The 20,286-nt window shown below is 41.5% G+C and overlaps 1 protein-coding gene across 12 annotated transcripts in view; it reads left to right on the top strand.

Moving 5' to 3' along the window:
- The window catches only part of Lpar1 (lysophosphatidic acid receptor 1), a 130,882-nt gene extending 112,514 nt beyond the window's left edge, over window positions 1-18,368 (top strand). For all 12 annotated transcript variants that reach the window (XM_027403025.2, XM_027403026.2, XM_027403023.2 and 9 more), the window contains one exon: window positions 15,939-18,368. In XM_027403025.2, coding sequence (XP_027258826.1) covers window positions 15,939-16,240 — 302 coding nt within the window. In that variant the 3' untranslated portion in view covers window positions 16,241-18,368. The remainder of the gene's footprint in view (window positions 1-15,938) is intronic.
- Window positions 18,369-20,286: the final 1,918 nt, after the last annotated feature.

The following is a 20,286-nucleotide window of genomic DNA, read 5'->3' on the forward strand; positions in this document are numbered from 1 at the left end:
GTTTTAGATCTATTGAGTGGGAATACTGCTTTCTCTGGTCACAGTCTTCTTACTGAAGAGGGATTATGACACTTTCCTTTGCTAATGCACCGGCTCCCTGGTATCGTTTTCGGGATTCCTGTAGGGTATGGTGTGAGGAGGAAAGGAATAAGCCTGCCCATGCTGTTGCTGTGGTAGGCATCCGGAAACTCTGGGCCTGGGTAGTCCAATTTTGTGTGTCCTGGGTCGTGAGATGCCCCGTTACTATGGTGTTCCTCTAGTTCTGGGATCCTGTCCCAGATCATCTTCAGTGGTGTACTCCAGAGTTCTCTTTGCCTCTTGTGTTTCTTTCCTGGGTTTGCATGTATACTTCACTGGGAGGATCGGAGAGAAAGCCTATACTGTCTTGTCTAGACTAGAGCCAGACTTTTTTTTTAGGGGTTGGAAAATCTTAAGACTACTCATAATAGAAAAAACATGCATCTGGTTAGTGGCTTTTTTTTTTTTCTTCAAAAAGTCTTTTATCAGGGGTGTCCAACCTATGGCCCATGGGCTGCTTCCCACCATGGCCAAGGATAGCTCTGAACACTGTCCAACACAAGACTGTGACATTTAAAATACCATTGAACTTTTCTGGTGACTGGATTGCATGGTACTTAAGCATGCCCTTTATACATATGGTGTCATTCATCCATGTCAAAGGTTGATGTGCCTGCATAAGCCTTTTGGTTTCTACCCCTCCTAGCTCTCTGTAAAATGAAACTGACACAGACTTGGCTCTCTCTTCTCTTCGCCTTTCTTGTGCTCTGTGATTAATCAGGACCCTGTGGGCTTCGGTGGGTGGAGGTCCCATGTCTTTAGGAGTGAAGAAGCAACGCTTATGAAAGACCCAGTTTCAGCTTGCCACTCTTGCTGCGGCAAAGTGAGTCAGCGAGCCTTCCCATCCTCAGACCACCACTTCTCCTTTTCCTTTCCCACCAAGCCCAACTTCTCAAACCTGGAGAAACTGGCTTTTTTAAGGACAGTTAGTGGAATCTTGAACACATCAAACTCCAAAGGGGGAGAAAACTCAAGTTTCTCTGGACTCTGTATCCCCTGGAGGTTTGTGAGTTTTTTTCTTTTGGTTCTGGAAATTGAATGCATTCTAGACAATGCCCCATCCGTTTTAGAAGCCACCAGCTTTTATTCTAAAGAGCAGCTCCTGGGAGTAGATAGAACAATTTGCTTTAAACTGTTTGGATCAATATTATGTTTAGTTAATGTTGTCATTAAGTATTCTGCAATACTTAAGTATCATGCATACACATGACCCAAAACATGAAAATTGTAGGCAAGTTGCTAAGAGGAAGGCTTTGGAACCATTCCAGGGAATCCAAAGCCCTCTTCTGGATCCTGTGAGCACTGCATAGTCATGGCATGCTCTCACATACACATATGCATAAATGAAAATAAAAATAAGTCTTAAAATTTTTAAAAAGAAATTTGTCTCTGTTCACTTAAAATCCAGTTTTATTGACTTTATCAAGTTTTTTTAAAATTCCTATTTGAGCAATATTTATATTTTAATTGCTTTCTTTCTTTTGGAAGAAGCCCACTCATAAATTTATGGTGGACATGCACGAGTCATTTCACTTGTCTTTACTCATTTGTGAAAGTATGGCAGCCTCTGAATGCAAGCCTGATGGCATCATGGAAGTCAATTTATGGACTTTCTGAGCCATTCTAGACACTCTTTATCCTGTTGATTGAGTTTTTTAAAACATAATTCTTTATTGATTCTTTGGGAATTTTCACATCACGCACCCCAATTCTTCTCATTTCCCAGACCCTCTCTATTCACCCTTCACCCTTATAACATCTTCCCCACAAAGGAAATAAAAAAGAAAATTTAAAACCAAGCCAAACCAAACAAAGAAACAAACAAAAAACCTTGTTCTTCCATCTTTCCCGGCTCTCTGACACCTTTTCGTTCATCTTAGTGGCATTGGGAGCCGAGGTGTGTTGCGAATTACATTCTTTTGTCCTATCAGCTTTTCTTGCAAATGTTCATTTTAGTGAGTCATTGGTCTGGTTCAAGGCCTCTAGTTTTTGGTATCATCATCACTGGACCCTCCCTCACCAAAACTCCTTTTGGATATCCCATGGCCACCCAAGTCATGGAGCTCCTGTGGGTATCATTCTTCAGGTCAGTCCCTTCTGTGCTTCAGTAGGTCGCAGATGGGGTAGATGTTGGTGGGGGACCAACCAAAGGCTCTGGATTCGGGCCTGGGTGGTTGTTAAGCTGGTCATCCTCTGTCAGGTACAGGTGGAGCCAACTGTCCTAAGCCCACACAATCAGGGCCAGCTCTCCCACACCCATAGTGAGGGCTGGGGCCATCTCTCCCAAATGCAGGAGACCAGCTTTCCCATGAGGCCTGGGACCATATCTCTTGCTGCACTGTCCAGCAAGGGACTCAGCCCAGCCCTTGGATTTCATCTTGAATGGTTCTTATAGCCCCCTGTGGTAACATGAGCCACAGATATCAACACAGAGCCCAGCTACAGTAGGACCACAGACCCATGCCCCTTGACAACAGCTTTGACCCAGACATCACCATGGCCCCCATGGCGGCCCAGGTCACCTCGATCAGCATGGCCCTGGTGGCAGCATGGCTCTTGGACACCATAATGGTCTCAGGTGGCTGACCATACCCCAGGCATCCTCAAGACCCTTGGTGGTAACAGGAACCATGGGCTTCAACACAGACTCCAGCTGCTGTAGGATCATGGACCCAGATATGGACCTTTGGCAGCAGCTAGGCCTGGACAACACTATGGCTCCGGGTGGCAGCCCAGACCCCAGGCATCCACATGGCCTTTGATGGTAACAGGAGCCACAGACAGCAACACAGACACTGGCTACAGAAGACCATAGATCTAGACATGTCTCTCAACTGCACTATGGGTCCAGATGTCACGATAACTCCAGGTGGCAGCACAAGCTCCCCAGATCAACATGGTTCCAGCAACAGCAAGGCCCTTGGATACCAACATGGCCACAGGTGGCATCTCAGATGTGGGCATCTGTGCAGCCGTTGGTGGCAACATGGGCCATGGATGTCAACACAGACCCTAGCTGCAATAGGGCCATGGACCCAGACAAGGACCTCGGCAGCAGCCCAGAGCCCAGAGGTCACCATGGCCCCAGGTGGCAAGCATACTACCCATATCATCCTGCTCTTCACTGTGTTCAGTAACAGTTAATCTGTTCTACTTCTCTTTCCACATGAACCGTTTTGCTTCTCTTTCTCTCCCATTTCTCAGTCATACATTTGCTCATCATATTTGCATTCTCCCACCCAGTGCCTTGTGGCCCATGAATGTCTTCAGCTAGCCCAGGCTTTGAGGATCCAAGCTGGCCTGTGGGTGGTTTCCACCTGCATAAGCTGAGTGACATCAGGCAGGCCTATCAACTTTTTAAAAATCTGCCTTGGATGTAACAGTCACTTGCTTGGGTTATACGATGACTTCGTTATCAAAACACCTATTCTAGTGCAACTTAACTAAGATGGAGTGAACTCCTGGCTGTTGAGTTCACCACCAAGTATGTTAATGGTGGCAATGGTAAGTTCTATATAATCTTAGAGTTAATTTTTATATAGTGATTATGGTAAAAATGCCAGGAAAGAGAAATAGATGGGAAGCGTTCTTCTCATGGCAACCCTCAGCCATGGCAATAGCCATCTCTGACATAGATTTCTGAAAACAGGCTCTATGTATAGGAGGATTTGTAGGTATTCAGGGGTATACATGTCTTCCTATTCACACTATTACTCTTTCAAGGGGAAGAGGAGAAGACAAGATTTCATGTAGCTCAGGTTGGCCTCAGACCCACTATGTAGTCACAGATGATCCTCCAGCCACCACCTCCTGAGGGCTGGGTTTACATGTGTCCATCATCCCTGATTCACGCAGTACTGGAGGTTAAACCTATGGATTTGTTCATACTAAGCAAGCACTCGCCATTCCCAGCCCACACACTCGCTCTTAATCGCCTGTCCACCAACTTGATATAAACCATAACTTTGTAAAATGTAACAATTCATGCCTCAAGCATTTTTCTTTCTGCTACAGTAAAAATGCACCCAATTTGTCTTTACTCTCATTTCTTTCCTCTCTTGAACCTGTACCAAAGAGACTTCTGTTCTCATAATGCCACTTAACCACCACTGGTGACCTTCTTGCCACTAAATCCACTTTGAGAAGTTTGTTCTCAGTATTCACTCCTCTTTCTCTATCAAATCTAATCAGAAAATCATATCACTGGACCACCAAAATGTCACCTTCCTGTGTTTGAAGGTAGTAGCATCACTTGTAATCACTACTCAAGGGACTTCTCATGTTCCCGCTTGCTCAGTATCCAAAAACCACCCCCTTCTAAAGACATCATACTTACTTTCTTAATTGCTTTTCTCATCCCTTCTAGAACCTAACGTCAGTGAGGGCAGAGATTTTTTTTTCCTCTTTGATTCATTGATATATCCCTACTACCTTGAAAAGCACTTGACATATAACAAAAATTCATGTTTGCATGAGTTAAAAAAACAGAAAAAGAAAAATTAATGCAGTATCACTGTAATGCTAGTAATTTAACTCCTGATAGTTACCAACAACCAATTGTTTTTGTTCCTAAAACTTTATACCAGGCGATCATAATTATGTAATTTATATTATCTGGTAAATAATAAATGCAAACAAAGAAAACATATGTATGTAAATTAGGTGAATATTTTCCTAATATTCAGTGAAAGCAAATTGGAAAGAGAAAAGTTTGAAAATAGCTGGAGAAAAACTGGAGGAACCATAAGCTATCTTGAAGGCCTGACAGTCAGATTTCTTTGGAAGAATTTTAAATCAGGCAGGGAGGTGCACACCCCCAATCTTATCCTTTGGGAGGCAGAGGGGATCACAAGTTCACAGCTAGAGTTAGGGAGTAAAACCATGTCTCAAAAACAAAAATAAGTGGGTGGGATAGTTCAGAGGGTAAAGGCTTCTGCTGCCAAGACTGATGACCTGAGTTCAATCCCCAACCCGATGTAGTGGAAGAAGAGAACCAGTAAGTTGTCTTCTAATCTCTACATGCACACTGGGGCACATTTGTGGCCACACACAAAATAAAAATTTAAATGTGGTAAAAAAAAATTTTAAAATAAAGAGGAAGAAGAAAAGAAAGAATCTTAAGTGCTGATTGGAGGAACCAAGTTGGAAGTGGCTTGTGATGGCTTTTTCTTGGAAGTCAAAAACCCAAGCTCAAATAAAAAATCTGGGCTGTGTTTCAAAGGATTGTCAAATTCATACAAGTTTTGCTTTTCAAGTTGATTAGCACGTCTAATGTATCATCTTTATGACATTCTAAACATCTCTAAAATGAATTGACTATTAGTCTCAATTGAGGTCCATGTTGTGCAATTCTTGGTTATTGCTCATGTCAAGACATAGCTGATGGCAAATTATACATATTTTACATTGTGTTCTTTTTAACTAATACAATTGCTTTGGAGGTCATTTGGTAGCAATAAGGACAGAATATCTTACTCTCTATGGCAGTGTGTTATTCTTATATTTTGAACAAGTAGTATTGCAAAGAATTCCTTCATTGTACATAATTTGTACAATGGGTAGATACATTTATAGGAAAAATTCACAGAAATGATATTGCTGCAACTTATGTTGTACATTTTATTTATTTTATATGTATGAATGTTCTGCCTGCATGTGTATCTGTATTCCACATCCATGCCTAGTACTGGAGGAGGCCTTTTACGATAAATCTTTCTGCCAAAAGCTGCCTGAGCCCCACCGCCACATGTGAGCTTTACACCAGCCGCCCACCTGAGTTACCTGCCCAAGTTAGGCCCAAATGAATACACAGAAACTTGTATTAGGTTTAATGCTGCTTGGACAATGACTAGGATTCTCATCTGTTAGCTCAGTCTTAACTATCATAAACCTATATATTTTATAAGACTTAAATTATCGGACACCTTATTGGCGTCCCTCCTTGCCAGTGGATCACATTACGCTACTGGAGGATGAGTGGAGGGGAAAAGGGACCCTTCCTGTTTCTCCTTCACTTAAATATGAGTCTCCTTGCTATGTCACTTCCTGCCTGGATCACCACTTCTCTACTACATTTCCCAGAATCCTCTTTGACTCCTAGTCCCGCCTAACTTGCTGCCATTGGCCAAACAGTATTTTATTCAACAATCAATAAGATAAACATACACAGAAGTACATTCCCCATCAGAGGCCAGAAGAAGCTATTGGAGGCCGTGGAACTAGAGTTACAGACAGTTGGGAGGCACCATGTGGGTGCTAGAAATTGAACCCTAGTCCTCTGGAAGAGCAGCCAATGCTCTTAATCCCAGAGCCACCTCTCTAGCTCTTACAGTTTTTTCTTGCAAGCATTTAGAAAAGATTGATTGATGTTGCCTAAGTTTTCTGTTCTATAAGAAGTTGCTGTACTACATTTAAAGTTTCTTTTGTCAGAATTGACCCATTGGATTTTCGCTTAATACCTGTAATTATTCCTTATAATCTTAGGTATGGAAGTCTTAACCACAAACATCCCTAGCACCCATTTCTCAATTGAATAATTGTTTTTCATAAGTCTTTCTTTTTATACCTGTTTTTTAAAAAGATTTAAATGTTTTTGATAACAGGAGATATCTTCAGCACACAGCTATCATATTATAGCGAAACAGACAGTACCTCCCTCCTACTCTGCCAGGAATCTGTGCTGGAAAGGTCAGTCCAGGACATCTGGCAGCCAGAGGAGACTCAACAGATCTCCAAAACAACAATCACATTGACAATTTCAGCCATTCTTCTTTTCATGTCTTTTGGATGCTAGAAAAAGAATACAAGTAATAAACATTTTTAGGTTGCAAAAAACACACAAAATATTTGTTTTTGGACCAAACTCTGATTTTTCCCCTTTGGCAGTAAAAAGATGAGTAAGTGAAATTTCCATTATGTTTCTGTGCCTTTGAAATTTCCCTTCAAGTAGTACATATCGTGTTAGTCCATGCAAGTAGTTCATGAAGTACAAAGATTAAAATCCATTGGGTTTTGTCCTTGCTGTAATCTATGAGCGTCTGTAGCCAGATTTCAGTACTTGTTTAGATGCACATCATTTTGGAAGAATCTTAATTTATAGCTGAAAATTAAGTATGTTGCAAAACCAATTTATAAACTTCCTGTTCATGTTGAACTTTTACAAGGGAAAGATTTAGGGGAGTTCATTTATCCCTTTAATGGGATAAATATTATTCAGGTCACCTTGGTAACAGCTGAACTGTGTCACGCTGTAACTTTAGTGTCACTTTTGAAGTTAGCTGATGTCAGTCTAGAACTGACAACAATCATTTTCCCTGGAGATCTAAAGGTTTTTGTTTGTTTGTTTAAGAAAACCTTTTGTAAGGCTGTAAGGTGGCATTGATGTTTGCTTATTGGTGGGTGATAGCACTCTGATAAATAAGTTAGCCTCAACCTCTACTACATCTTTACTTTGAGACAGAGGTGGATATATGTGAGAAAGCACATACAGGGAAGAGGGGACAGGTGGTGACCCTTCTTAACATGGTTTAGACTTTTTCTGTTGAAGGTAAATTAAATAATTTTCTTTTTTGTATGCTCACAAAAGAGATACCTCAAATGTCATGTTCTTCTCTTGAGTGTCTTAGCTGCTGGTGGCAGTAGTGTGTGCATGCTTGAAAGGGTACATGCCCTGTGTACCCTGGAGCTGACTACATGGTCATGCTGCTTCTCTCTCTCTCTCTCTCTCTCTCTCTCTCTCTCTCTCTCTCTCTCTCTTTCTCCCTTTCTCTCTCTCTCTCAAGAATGTGGTCACATAGACTCTTGCAAATGGGGGAAGGAAGTGATAAAAATTCCATAATGCCATGGACTGGTAATGAAGCCTTTACCACATGGGCCTTTGGGAGACAGCCCAGATCTAGACTCTAGCATCCCATACTTAGACATCTACTAACAGTAACGTTCAAACTACAGAGTGCTTGTTAGGGACAACATCATCTATTATACCATTCAGGCAGCAGGCACATGGCTGGGCTGTGTCTTCCTGGGCTTCTGACCTATTGTACTTAGACATTATAGACACTCCTATCAGCATTAGTCAAGGCAGGTTAGAGTATTGTGGAGTAATGGATGCATTTGTAATAAGATATTTGCATGAGAGGTCCACCTTGTGCCCCTTAGGATGTCCTGTAGCATCCCTTCAAAGACTTCTAGATAAAACACTGTAAAAGACTTACATACTTTTTATTTTATGTGTATGACAGTTTGCCTGCATATATGTCTTTATAATGTGCATGCCTGGTAGAAGACAGAAGAGGTCATCAGTTTGCCTGGAACTGGAATTACAGATGATTATAAGCCACCATACAGCTGCTGAAACATAAGCCAATAGATATTTAGGACATGTGGAGGTTAGCAAAGTGGGATATGTGGTCATGGCAGTGGGAATATGATGACTATCCTGTTTTAGAGTTCAGTGTGTTATTAATGCTCTTCTCTAAAAGATGATGGGCTGCTGGGATAGCCAAGGGCAACCTTTTAGAGGAAATGGCATTTAATACTAAATGGACATGAAGAGTTACAGAAGAGTACTTACTCCCAGGTGAAGGACCTGTAAAAACAAGTTGTGTGGGTAGAGCCTAGGAAATGAGAGATGGGTTGAAATGAGTGGAAGCCAAGAGAATGGCAGGAGACAATCTTGTGTAAGGCATTATGGACCAGAATAGTGATTTCAAGTAAGAAGGCTCTGAGGATTTTAAGTAGGAAAGTGACATATTGTGAGTTGTTCTGTTTTTAAGAGGTCATTCTGGCCATTGTGTACCAGCTGAACCATAGGGAAGGATTATGGAGGAAGAGGCATTGGTTTGGTTAGGAGTCTGTTACATGAGGCATTACTCACTTAGCTGGGGTATTGGCAGTGGGAAGTGGTTTCTACTGGCTGTTTAGCATAGAGTTTTCTTCCATAAATCATCTTAATGTGTACTTTCCAGTATACAATTCCGTGATTGAGGTTTAAGCCCATAGTAGTGTCCAGAGAACATGTGTGTAAAGTACTGCTAATGCTGCGAAGAGTACATAGTGTCAGAGGGAAGCGTGTTGAACTCTCTTGAACAGAATGCTAGGTCAGGATAGAATGGTGGGACTGAGACTCTGACACAGGAATGTCAAAGAGAATGTAGTAACTGTTCTGCCTGCTGTAGAGATAGGTGGGCTGGTAATGCTCCTCTCTATACGTTAAGTGCTGCTCTTAGGAGTGAGTGATGGAAACACTGGAGCACACAACACAATGAATGAAATTGTAAACTCTAAGTGTATGTTGTTCATCATGACACAAAGATGGGGACATATGGTCCCAGGGAACAGCAAGCTTGTTTGCCAGCTAGCTGTGTGAATGCAACAGCAAACAAGGGAGACCCTGCCTCAAACAAGGTGAAAGGTCGGGACCAACACCTGAGATTGCCCTCTGTCTTGCACATATGTACTGTGGCATAACTGCAACCACATCCACACGTAAGAACACACACAGGGACACACATACACACACAGAGAGAGACACATACACAGATATGTACACACATGCACACACATGCTCACAAACACTCCTTTGACTTCCAGACACACACACACACACACACACACACACACACAGAGAGAGAGAGAGAGAGAGAGAGAGAGAGAGAGAGAGAGAGAGACAGACAGACAGACAGACAGACAGACCGACAGACAGACAGACAGAGACAGAGACATGCACAGGGGTTACAAAACAGAAGTAGAAATGTTTAACATTAACTAGGTGGGGTAAAATTGGTATTAAGATAGACATTTATGACACAGGGCTGGAGAGATGGCTCAATGTGTAAGAATGCATATTGTTCTACAGAGGACCTGGTTTTGATTCCCAGCACCCATGTCAGGCAGCTCATAACTGCCTGTAACATGGCATCCACTCACACAGACAAGCATACACATGATTAGAAATATTTTTTAAAAGACATAAAACATGAATCCATTCTTTTCCGTGGACAGGGAAATCAATTTATGATAATCTAGGTTAAGTTAGTTCTTCTAGAAAAAGCTTTCACCTCAAATGCCATCACGAAGGCTAGAACTGGTGGCACAAACCTGGAATCCAAACTGCTTGGGAGGCTGAGGTAGGAAGATTGCAAGTTCAAGGCCCTCCTGGGCTGATTATTCTCACTCAGTGTCCACCTGGGCAACTTGGTAAAAAGTCTCTCTTACCAATGTTAAAAGACATTGGGGATATATCCCAGTGTAAAGCATTTGTTTATCATGCGTGAGGCTCTGGTTCAGTCCCCATTACTGTCTACAAACACCCTTTATTATAATTAAATCATAGTGACCCCTTAGCTACTGGACAGAGGAGTAAGCTTTATTACATCTATGTTTCACTACCTGAAGTGTTTAAATATTTATTCTTTATCAGTAAAAACTCAGGAGTCAAATCAGGGTAAGGACCTGAACCATCAGAGAAGTGACCAGTGACCTCCTCTGCCTCTCCTTCCTCAATCCAAAGAGCCAAGAATCTTTCTAAACTTCCCTCCCCTGCACTACTTCCTGTGTCTCTCTGTATGGCCTGGGTCTTCACAAAACCTCTATGGCTAAATTTGGTCAGATAGTAGCTAGCTTCATCCTCTGATTCAAACTAAACTTTATTGGCAGGGTTGGGAGTGTCAGTGTGCCAGCAAAATATCCCACAACAGCTACCTAACTGAGATTCCTTTAAGATATGTTAGATAAGAGCTCTTTCAGCAGAATCACAATGGTCCTTAAGAAATGAACTGAAATTTGATTGGATTCTGGCCTGCCCTGAGGGAATACACAAATACAATGGCACTGGTGGGGTGGGGGTGGGGTGTTCTGAAATCCTCATTAGAGAAATAAAAAGAACCAGGCCATGGAAAGGTTGACTTGGGTGCATGGCTGGTGTAGAATTGATTTGCCTTGACTTGTTTCAAATCTGTGGGATTGTTGAATTCTTTGAGAAAACACAATTTTGTCAGCCCAGACTAGAGATGCTTTTTGCTTTGCTCACCTGAAATCTTGGGCTCTCTTCCTAGGAGTCTTCTCTGGCCCCTGCTGCCTATTTTTCTTTAGCTTTGGTTTTTGTGCTCCCTATGAAAAAAAAAGATGCAAAGATCAACTGCTTAGGAAAGCGCCATTCAAACAAACAAACAAAAAATATGGTGAGCATTGTGTAGCTGGTGGGTTGTGTAGTCAGTGAGCATCCTGCTGCCAGGAGGTTGTATAGTTGGTGAGATTCATGCAACTGGTTGGTTGTGTAGTTGGAGAGAAGTATGGTTATATGACTGTGGTCTGCAGTTGTGACCTGTTGTTCCAAAGCTGCCCCCTTCCTCCCTGCTTCTTGCACCAACATTCCAGTACCTCTCCTTCCATTTATGTGGGCTTCTGACCCTCCAAGATTGCTTTGATAGATGTGTAAGAAAGAATTGCAGCTTGTCCAAGGAAAGGCAACCCTCAGACATGTTTTCAGTAGCCTTTGGCCCCATTTTCCTTGTGACTGAGACAAGTTAGGGGGACCTTTCTGTACAGGGAGAGACAAGGCACCCCAGACTCAGCTCTCCAGGAACCTCACAGGGGTGGCTTAAAGGCATCCCCATCTGATATGCTTCAGGCACCTCAGACAAAACACACATGGCTACCGAGGCTGTCAACTGTTGCTTCCTGCCTCCACCAACAAAATGCCAATCTAGCACTTTCTCTTGTTTCCTCTCTCAGCAAAAGGCACGACCCATGCTTCATTCAAGTTGGAAACTCAGAAGTCATCCCAGGCTCTCCATCTTTCTCACCATCAGGACAGCCTCATAAATCCTTCCCCTGTCTTCTACACTTCCTTCTCTGTGTTCCTGCCCTGATTAGGGCTCTGCTTATTCCTGTTTTAGAAACTAGAAATAGCTGATTATCTGTCTGTCTGTCTGTCTATCTATCTATAAGATGTGTATATATGCACATATATATATATATATGTGCTTGCACACACATATTCTACTTACCTTGGTCATTTTTTTCTTCCACTAACCCTAATCTGTATCTTCAATAAAAATCTGACATTTTAGGTCAGTGAGATTAAAATGAAGGTCATTATTCCTTAAGATCCATCATCTGCATTATTATTACATGTGACTTAGGCTGAGAACCAGTGCTAGGCTGGAAAATGAATGTCTTAGCCAGATACACAAGGTTTTCCTGGCCTTAGACATCTTCTCTTCTGCCACTTCTGGCTTTACAATATGTAACCACAAACTACTTGTACTTCCTCTCTTTCATATTGTTGAATATCATTCCTTGGTTTCGTGCCTCGGTCTGTAGAGACTCTGCCACCAGAAATATGCCAAATAAACAGAATATCGAAAGTGGCCTTCCCACTGGCATTCTATATTATTTTTATTTTCCGTCTTGTGAAGTGTAGAGTGGAAACCTGCAGGGCCACCTGAGGCTGTGTTGCATCCTCATGCTCCCTCTGTCTTCCTTCTTGGTTTCCTTCTCATGCCTAGCGGTGAGTCCTGGGGCTGTCTGGCAATCTGGGTAGCTCTGTAGATACCAAGTATCCATGGCTCATCTCATGCTTGCATGTTCTTCTGTGCCAAGGATCTGCCCCAGAGCTTCATGCACTAGCTTTCTCAGCTGTGACACTCATGGTGGCACTGGGAGCACACAGTGTGAAGAGCATCTGCAAATTGCTCCTTATGCCCGGTGGCGTAGGAAGAGAGCGGCTGCTTCTCTGCTTTATTCAACTCATCCAAGTCTCTACACATGTGGATGTGTGTGCACATCCAACTCTCTACAGGCTGAATGTGGTCCATCATACACACATGGAGTTGTACAAGTTAGAGGTGACTACTTATTTATAAAGAAAATGGATGAGACTTTTGTCCTTAGAAGCTCAGAGGGAAATTTGTAACTTGAACAAATTTGATTTCAGACTATGCATTCACTATGTTTTAGGAGCCCAATCATCTTGGACTTTTCCAGGCCCCCATTCCCCTCCTATGGTACACTGTTGTCTTTGGGCCGGTTTGGTTCAAGATACCCCTGAGAAAGAGAAGGAGGGGAGAAGTCCATGGATTGGTTTTCAGTGTGGATTTCCGAGGTTGTCAACCTTGCATCAAGACATTTGATTGAGTCTTGAAGATTCTGAGCCAGTGTGGCTGGGCCCAATCACAGTTCTGTAACAGTCCCTTCCAGTGAAGGAGAAGGGAGAGGACTCTGAGTTTCTTAACCAAGTGTTCACCTAGGCTAGCTCCTGTCAGGCTGTGGCATTTCCCACTTCCTGTGGCCAAATCTAAAAAGGCACTTTTTTGTTTGTTTGTTTGGTTGGTTGGTTGGTTTTTTGGATTTTTTCAAGACAGGGTCTCTCTGTGCAGCCTTGGCTGTCCTGGAGACCAGGCTGGCCTTGAACTCACAGAAATCCACCTGCTTCTGCCTCCCAAGTGTGCCGCCCACCTGGCTGGCTTTTTCTTTCTCTCTTTCTTTCTTTCTTTCTTTCTTTCTTTCTTTCTTTCTTTCTTTCTTTCTTTCTTTCTGTCTAAAAGAGAAGTGCAAAGTCTCATTTCTAGAGCCATCCCTTTCCTAAAAAGCCACCCTTCCCTGACTTTTAGCATTGGTGGAAATCATAAACAACCTATGACTGTATTTGGATTCTTTTCTGGTCAAAGTCAAGCAGACCGAACAACTGCATGAGAATAAGGGCTTTTCCTTTCTGTTGCCAACAGGGAAAAGAGATTATTTTATTTAAAATATATCTGCCTGTGCTTGTAGCCAGTCAAGCTCCAAACGTGAGCTCAATTAGAGCTTTGATAAAGGAAAAGGGAAAAGGAACTTTTAGGATCACTTTCCCATTCATGGGTGTGTGTGTGTGCTCCAAGTAGATGAATAATGGGACCATGCATTTTCCATCCAAGCATTTTCCACCCTGAGAATAATTTCTTTCCTGGCTTCTCAATGAATAAGGCATTATTTCTGAAACCCAAGAGGCATTCCTTTGATTTCCCTTCATGTTTAGCTTTCTGAGTGATTTTCAATAAAGGAAGAAATTCAAGGACTTGGAATGAAGGTTCTGTTAACACTTTTATTGAGGTTCAGATAGTGGTCTAGCTATTATCTGCTGATATTTGGAATATTATTTTCCCTCTCTGAGGAGAGTCGAGAGTATTGTATTTATAAGAAAAACGAAGCACCTTGGATGGTCTTCAAAGTGAACAGCGGTTTAAAACCAATACACATTAGTGTTACAGAACAAAGAGCTTTATGGGGGACTTTTCTTCTTGCTTTATTTGTATTTCCCTGCTGAAAAGGTTCCAAAAAAAAGAGAGAGAGCAAAAGAAAGAGAGAGCAAAAGGTAGGAAAGAAAAAAGAAGGAAGGAAGGAAGGAAGGAAGGAAGGAAGGAAGGAAGGAAGGAAGGAAGAAAAGAAAGCTCACACGCAAGGCTGGGGCTGTTTGGAAACTAAATCACATTTGTTTACTTTTTATGAAACTCCTTCCTTGAGACTCATCCAAGCTGAGTACTCCAGCCTAAGTTCACATCCACAGAGGCCAGCACCGCCATGTGTATCTGTGACTATAAAGATTCAAATGAACGTGAGGGTTCCTCCAGCTCACCCTCTGTTCACTAGATGACTGTTTACCCAACACAGGGCCTCTTAGCTGAGCTGTAATGGCACACACTGCCCCGCTGGCTGGCTACCACCCCTTCAGTAGAAGACCCCCAGCACATGCTAAGATAACATAGTCATCCAGGATAATTAATCATTTAGTGACACATTCCCTCAGATCCAAATGGAAAGTGATCTTAGAAACTAAATAAGATGGGATATCTTTTCCCATCTGAATTTCCAAACCACTTGTGATTATAGGAAAATCTTAATAATGCAGAGTAGTTGTGGGGGAGAAAGCAGAGAATGGATCTACGTTAGAGAACAGCTGAAACATAAAATTAGGCTACAAATATTTAGCTTTATAAGTTGCAAACAGTGGAAGGATAATGCAGTGCTTTCAGGAATGTGGATCCAGAGCCAGGCTCCAAGAGTATAAAATCTGGGATTTGCCTCTTGTTCACCCCTTCCCAGTGCAGTGGTCTTTTAAGCAAGGTATTTAAACTTGCTGGGTCTCAGTGTCTGTTTGTACTGTGAGGTTTTAGTTTGCCTGCTGTATGTGCAGGTGAGGTGTGTTAGCATTTGTAACGTGTATGCAAGAACCTTGCTTGCTGCATTAGAAGCTGAGACATTCATCACTGGAAGCTGCTATTGGCATGCCACAGAGCCTGGAATAACAACATTGTTGTTGGGTTTGTTAATGTACACTGGGTGATTCTTTTCTTAGCATTCATTTACAATTTCTACCAACCCCAGGAGGTAAATAGAACGTGTTTGTTTTTCAGATGAGAAAAATGAGACAAAAATTCAATTTGCTTAAGCCACCTAGTTCCCCAAAAGGCAAAGCAATGATTTGTTCACTGGTAAACAGAAAACAGAAACTGCATCTTCACTAAACATGCGTCATTAATGTCTATCTTGTGTCCCCCTAACCACACCTTTATGAGATTTTAGTTTTTAAGAATTTATGCAGTAGTATGTATTCCTCATGCATTTTTTTTTCTCATGGAACAGCTATTTATCAAACTCTGTGGTCTGTTCAAATTTATTAGTAGGGCTTGAATCAACAGCGTATTATTAAGGTGATTATTTCTTCTATTTCAGAAGCAAACATTTTGTTTGTCTCCATGATTGGTTTCTCTGGTCTCAGGATTTGCACACAGACCAGAGATCATGTTACTTTTTGGTTACACATTTCATAATGACATTCCTTATTCTCCTTCTAATATCTGATCCCTCCCCTGTCACCGTAGGTGCCTTCATTGTCTGCTGGACTCCTGGACTGGTCTTGTTACTGCTGGATGTGTGTTGCCCGCAGTGCAACGTCCTGGCCTATGAGAAGTTCTTCCTCCTCCTTGCTGAGTTCAATTCTGCCATGAATCCCATCATCTACTCCTACCGAGACAAAGAGATGAGCGCCACTTTCAGGCAGATCCTGTGCTGCCAGCGCAATGAAAACCCCAATGGTCCCACAGAAGGCTCTGACCGCTCAGCCTCCTCCCTCAACCACACCATTCTGGCTGGAGTTCACAGCAATGACCACTCTGTGGTTTAGAAGGAAGCCAGCCAGCCTCTGTGCAGCTGTGAACCCCCACACCCCATTGCCAGGGTAAGGTGGGGAGCCAGAGGAGAGGAAGATGCTCCCGTACTTAAAACACTAACCAACAGCAGTATTTGTCCCTAGACCCAAGAGACTTGACATAGCCTGAGGATGAACCTATGTGGCAGCCCCCATCTCCTCCTTTGGAAAATAGAAAGTATATGTCTTGCAGTGGAATTCAGAAACAGACTCCGGGGTGACCATGTAGCCTTCACTAACTAGACTTAAAAGATTTTATGTGGTTTGGCCTAAGCAAAAAACAAAAAAAAGAAAAAAGAAAAAAAGAAAAAAATATCTGCCAAACTGAGTGCACGACTTCATATAGGCTTCTCCTTTAAAATACAAAATGAAGCAAAATGAAAAACTGTGGAGGATGCATCTCATTTAATAAGTATGCTTATTCCTATTAGCAAGTTTGCGACTGAAAAGACTGTCAACTTGACATAGGAGAATTTCTTCCACTCTGGAGGAAAACTGTAAAGTAGAGTGATTTTGTGTTTGTTTAGAAAGCAGGCATGTGGTGTGTGTGTATACAGTATGCTTTTCTTTAAAGATAAAAGGATACTATCTTAAATCTTCTAGGGGATAGAAGAATCTAGTAAAAAAAATCAGTATTCATTTAGACCATGGAAGAAACAATATCCTTACCACTTTACCTTTTAATGAAGGATATTGAAACACACATGAAAGGCTGGGAATGTGAGTTTATCACCCAAAGAGTATGTGCTCTGAAAACACGAGAGAAGACGCATGCGGTAGTCTTGTCCCTGCATCGTTAAGATACCCATGTTCATTCTTAGTGCCAGGACATCAGCAGATATTTTTTTTAAAGCCTGTGGTTTTCCAAGTTATAAAATAATATGTATTTTCTACAGAAAACTTGAAAATTGCAGAACTGTGTGAAAAAGAATAAAAAAAAGAAAGATTACTGCTATTACAACCCAGAAGTAACCATCTTTACCAGCTCATGCATGTATGCCTATAGATATATATTATACACTTTTTTACATAATTGGGATGATATTGTAAAATGTTTTGTAACTTTTTCTTTCAGAATTGCCAGGTTTTCCTATGATATAATTTTTATTTTTTACAAAAACAGTGTTAGTGGCTACATAATATTCCATTTAATGGATGCAGCTCAGTTTATTTAACCATTCCTGTATTGTTGACTAGTTTTTAAAATTTTCATTATTATAATATTGGAAGAATATTGTGTACATAAAACTTTGCCAGTATCATTGATTATTTACTTAGGACCTATTCCCATGAAGGACCTACTTTTTAAAATGTGAAATGTCCTCATGTATTTTCACTTTATAAAAAGGGATAGCCTACTTTCAAACTGCAGAGTGGCAGTGCTAGAAGTCCTCAAAATTACCCTTTTACAAAAGAAACACAGTGGTTACTCTAACTGAGAATGACTTCTTAACAAGATGTTTCTCAATAACCAAGATGCCCTAATGTAACTAGCAATTTCACTTTCGTTTTTTGAGAGAATGGTGGTCCCATTCTTGGCAGCCATGACAGTCATGTAGAGTTGAGGAAAACACAAAGAAATCAAATGTTAGAATCGAGTCCACCATTGCTGTACTTAGTAGCCTGGGTGGGGTATGTTAGAAACTGGCTGCTGTGTGGTCTCCAGCAATTGCCCAATAGATGCTTGTGTTGAGATGCCTGGTACATTGTCTGGGTGACTAATGGCTCTATTGGTGTGCTATAAGGAGAAATGAGGAAGAAATACAGCCCAGAAGCAGGTATGGGAAGGTCAAGAGGATGTTTGAGAGAAAGAAGTCCTGAAGACAGTGGCATTCTGGGAAGGAGGAAGGTGGAGTGCGGCCTTTGTCTGCACAGAAGGAAGACACATGAAGTGTACCTGTTAGATACCCAAAGAAAAAGTAGGTGGAGAGCCAGTTAGCAGGAAAAAGATTTTGCTCAGAGTTTACACAAAATGCAGAAAATTTGTACTGGAAATGAGTGAAATGAACTTGGACTTTTATTGATGCCATTTTTATGGGGGAGAAAAGTACTATTTGAATTGAAAAGCATACTAATTAGACCTTAATAAATCATTTTCAATCAGTGTTGGGTGATGTGTGGTTCTTGTCCATGCTGTTTCTATTGTTCGAGAAGCTTCGGGCTTGTACTGTGATGTCTTCCCTCTCCGACCTTCTTTAACTTAACAATCTGAGGTGAAGCAACAACTCTTCCTCCAACCCAGAGATTGGTTCCTGTCCCATGAGATTCATGAAAGACATGTTACCTCAACAGCTAGAGCCAAATGTTTCCAAGAGATGTTTTACTATCTATTTATTTATTTTAAGATATTTATTTATAGTAAGATAAAACAAAAACTAACATACAGGAATTGGACAAAATAATGAACAGAAGTAAAAGAGTCCAAGGGAAGGCACAAGAAACCAAGATCCACTCAGGAATTCCATACAAAGACTACACTGGGAGCCATAATATAGTTGTAAAGGACCTGGTGCAGACCCATGCAGGTCCTGTGTGGGCTGCTCCAGCCCCTATGAGTTCATATGGGCTTTGATTGTATTGACTTAGAGGGCCTTGTTTCTTGATGTCCTCCATACCCTTCTGGCTCTTACATTCTCTTCTGAAGGATTCCCTGATCCCTGAGGGATGGCATTTGATGGAGAATCCTGTTTAGGGCCAAGTGTGCCAAGGTCTCTCATGCTCCACTTCTCCATATTCAATGAGCTGTATAGATACTGGCTTTAGCAATGGGGCCTTGGTGTCATTTTCTGGAGACCAACCTATAGTCTTGGCAATATCTTCGCTTCTTTGGGGATTGCTAATAGATGGACCCCCTTTGTCCAACAACTTAGTTAGATGTAACTCATTTCCAATATTGGTAGCTTCACTGGTGACAAGAGATAGTTGTTTGATGATTTCATTTAGATTGCCTTCATATATGTATGTATTTTAGGAAGCTTCTACTATATTAGGTTTTCATACTTCCCCTCAAATGACCCCTAATTTTAGCTGTGTTTTCCCATATCCCCTCTCTCATTCCCTCCCTTCCCCACTTGATCTTCCCATTCTACTCTCTATCCACCATAACTATACTCTATTTCCCTTTCCTCATGAGATCTAACTGCCCCCACCCCAGTTACTTGCTATATACCAAACCTCTGCAGTTCTATGGATTGTAGCTTGACTATTATTGATTTAAGAGCTGCTAATATCCACATATAAGTGAATACATACCATATTTCTCTTTCTGGGTCTGAGATTCCTCACTCAGGATGATTTTTTTCTAGTTCCATTCATTTACCTTTGAATTTTATTTTTTAATGGCTGAGTAAATGTACCATTGTGTAAATGTACCACATTTTCTTTATCCATTCTTCTGTTGGACATATAGGTTGTTTCCAATTTCTAGCTAGTATAAATAGAGTAGCAATGAACATGGTTGAGCATGTGTCTTTGTGGTAGGATGAACCGACATTTGGGTTTGAACCCAAGAGTTGTATAGCTGGAGCTTGAGGCAGATGGATTCTCATCTTCCTGAAGAACTGACACACTGGTTTCCACACTGTAGTGGCTGTACAAGTTTGCACTCCCGCCATCAATGGATGAGTGTTCCCCTTACTCCACATCATTGCCAGCATGAGCTATCACTTGTTTTATTGATCTTAGCCATTCTGAGGGGTGTAAGAGGAATTCTCAAAGTTGTTTTGATTTGTATTTCCCTGGTAGCTAAGGATGATGTTGAACATTTCTTTAACTGTTTCACAGTCTTCAAGTTTCCTCCTTTTGAGAATTCTGTTTAGATCTGTACCCCACTTTTCAATTGGGTTATTTGTTTTCTTGATATCTAGTTTTATATATATATAACTAGTAGCCCTGTATCAGACATGTAGTTTGTAAAAATCTTTTCCTATCTGTAGGCTGCCACCTTGTCTGAATGACAGTATCCTTTGCTGTGCAGAAGCTTCTCAGTTTCATGAGGTTCCATTTATTAATTGTTGATCTTA

This window comes from Cricetulus griseus, chromosome 2 (assembly GCF_003668045.3).
Source record: "Cricetulus griseus strain 17A/GY chromosome 2, alternate assembly CriGri-PICRH-1.0, whole genome shotgun sequence".
NCBI lineage: Eukaryota > Metazoa > Chordata > Mammalia > Rodentia > Cricetidae > Cricetulus > Cricetulus griseus.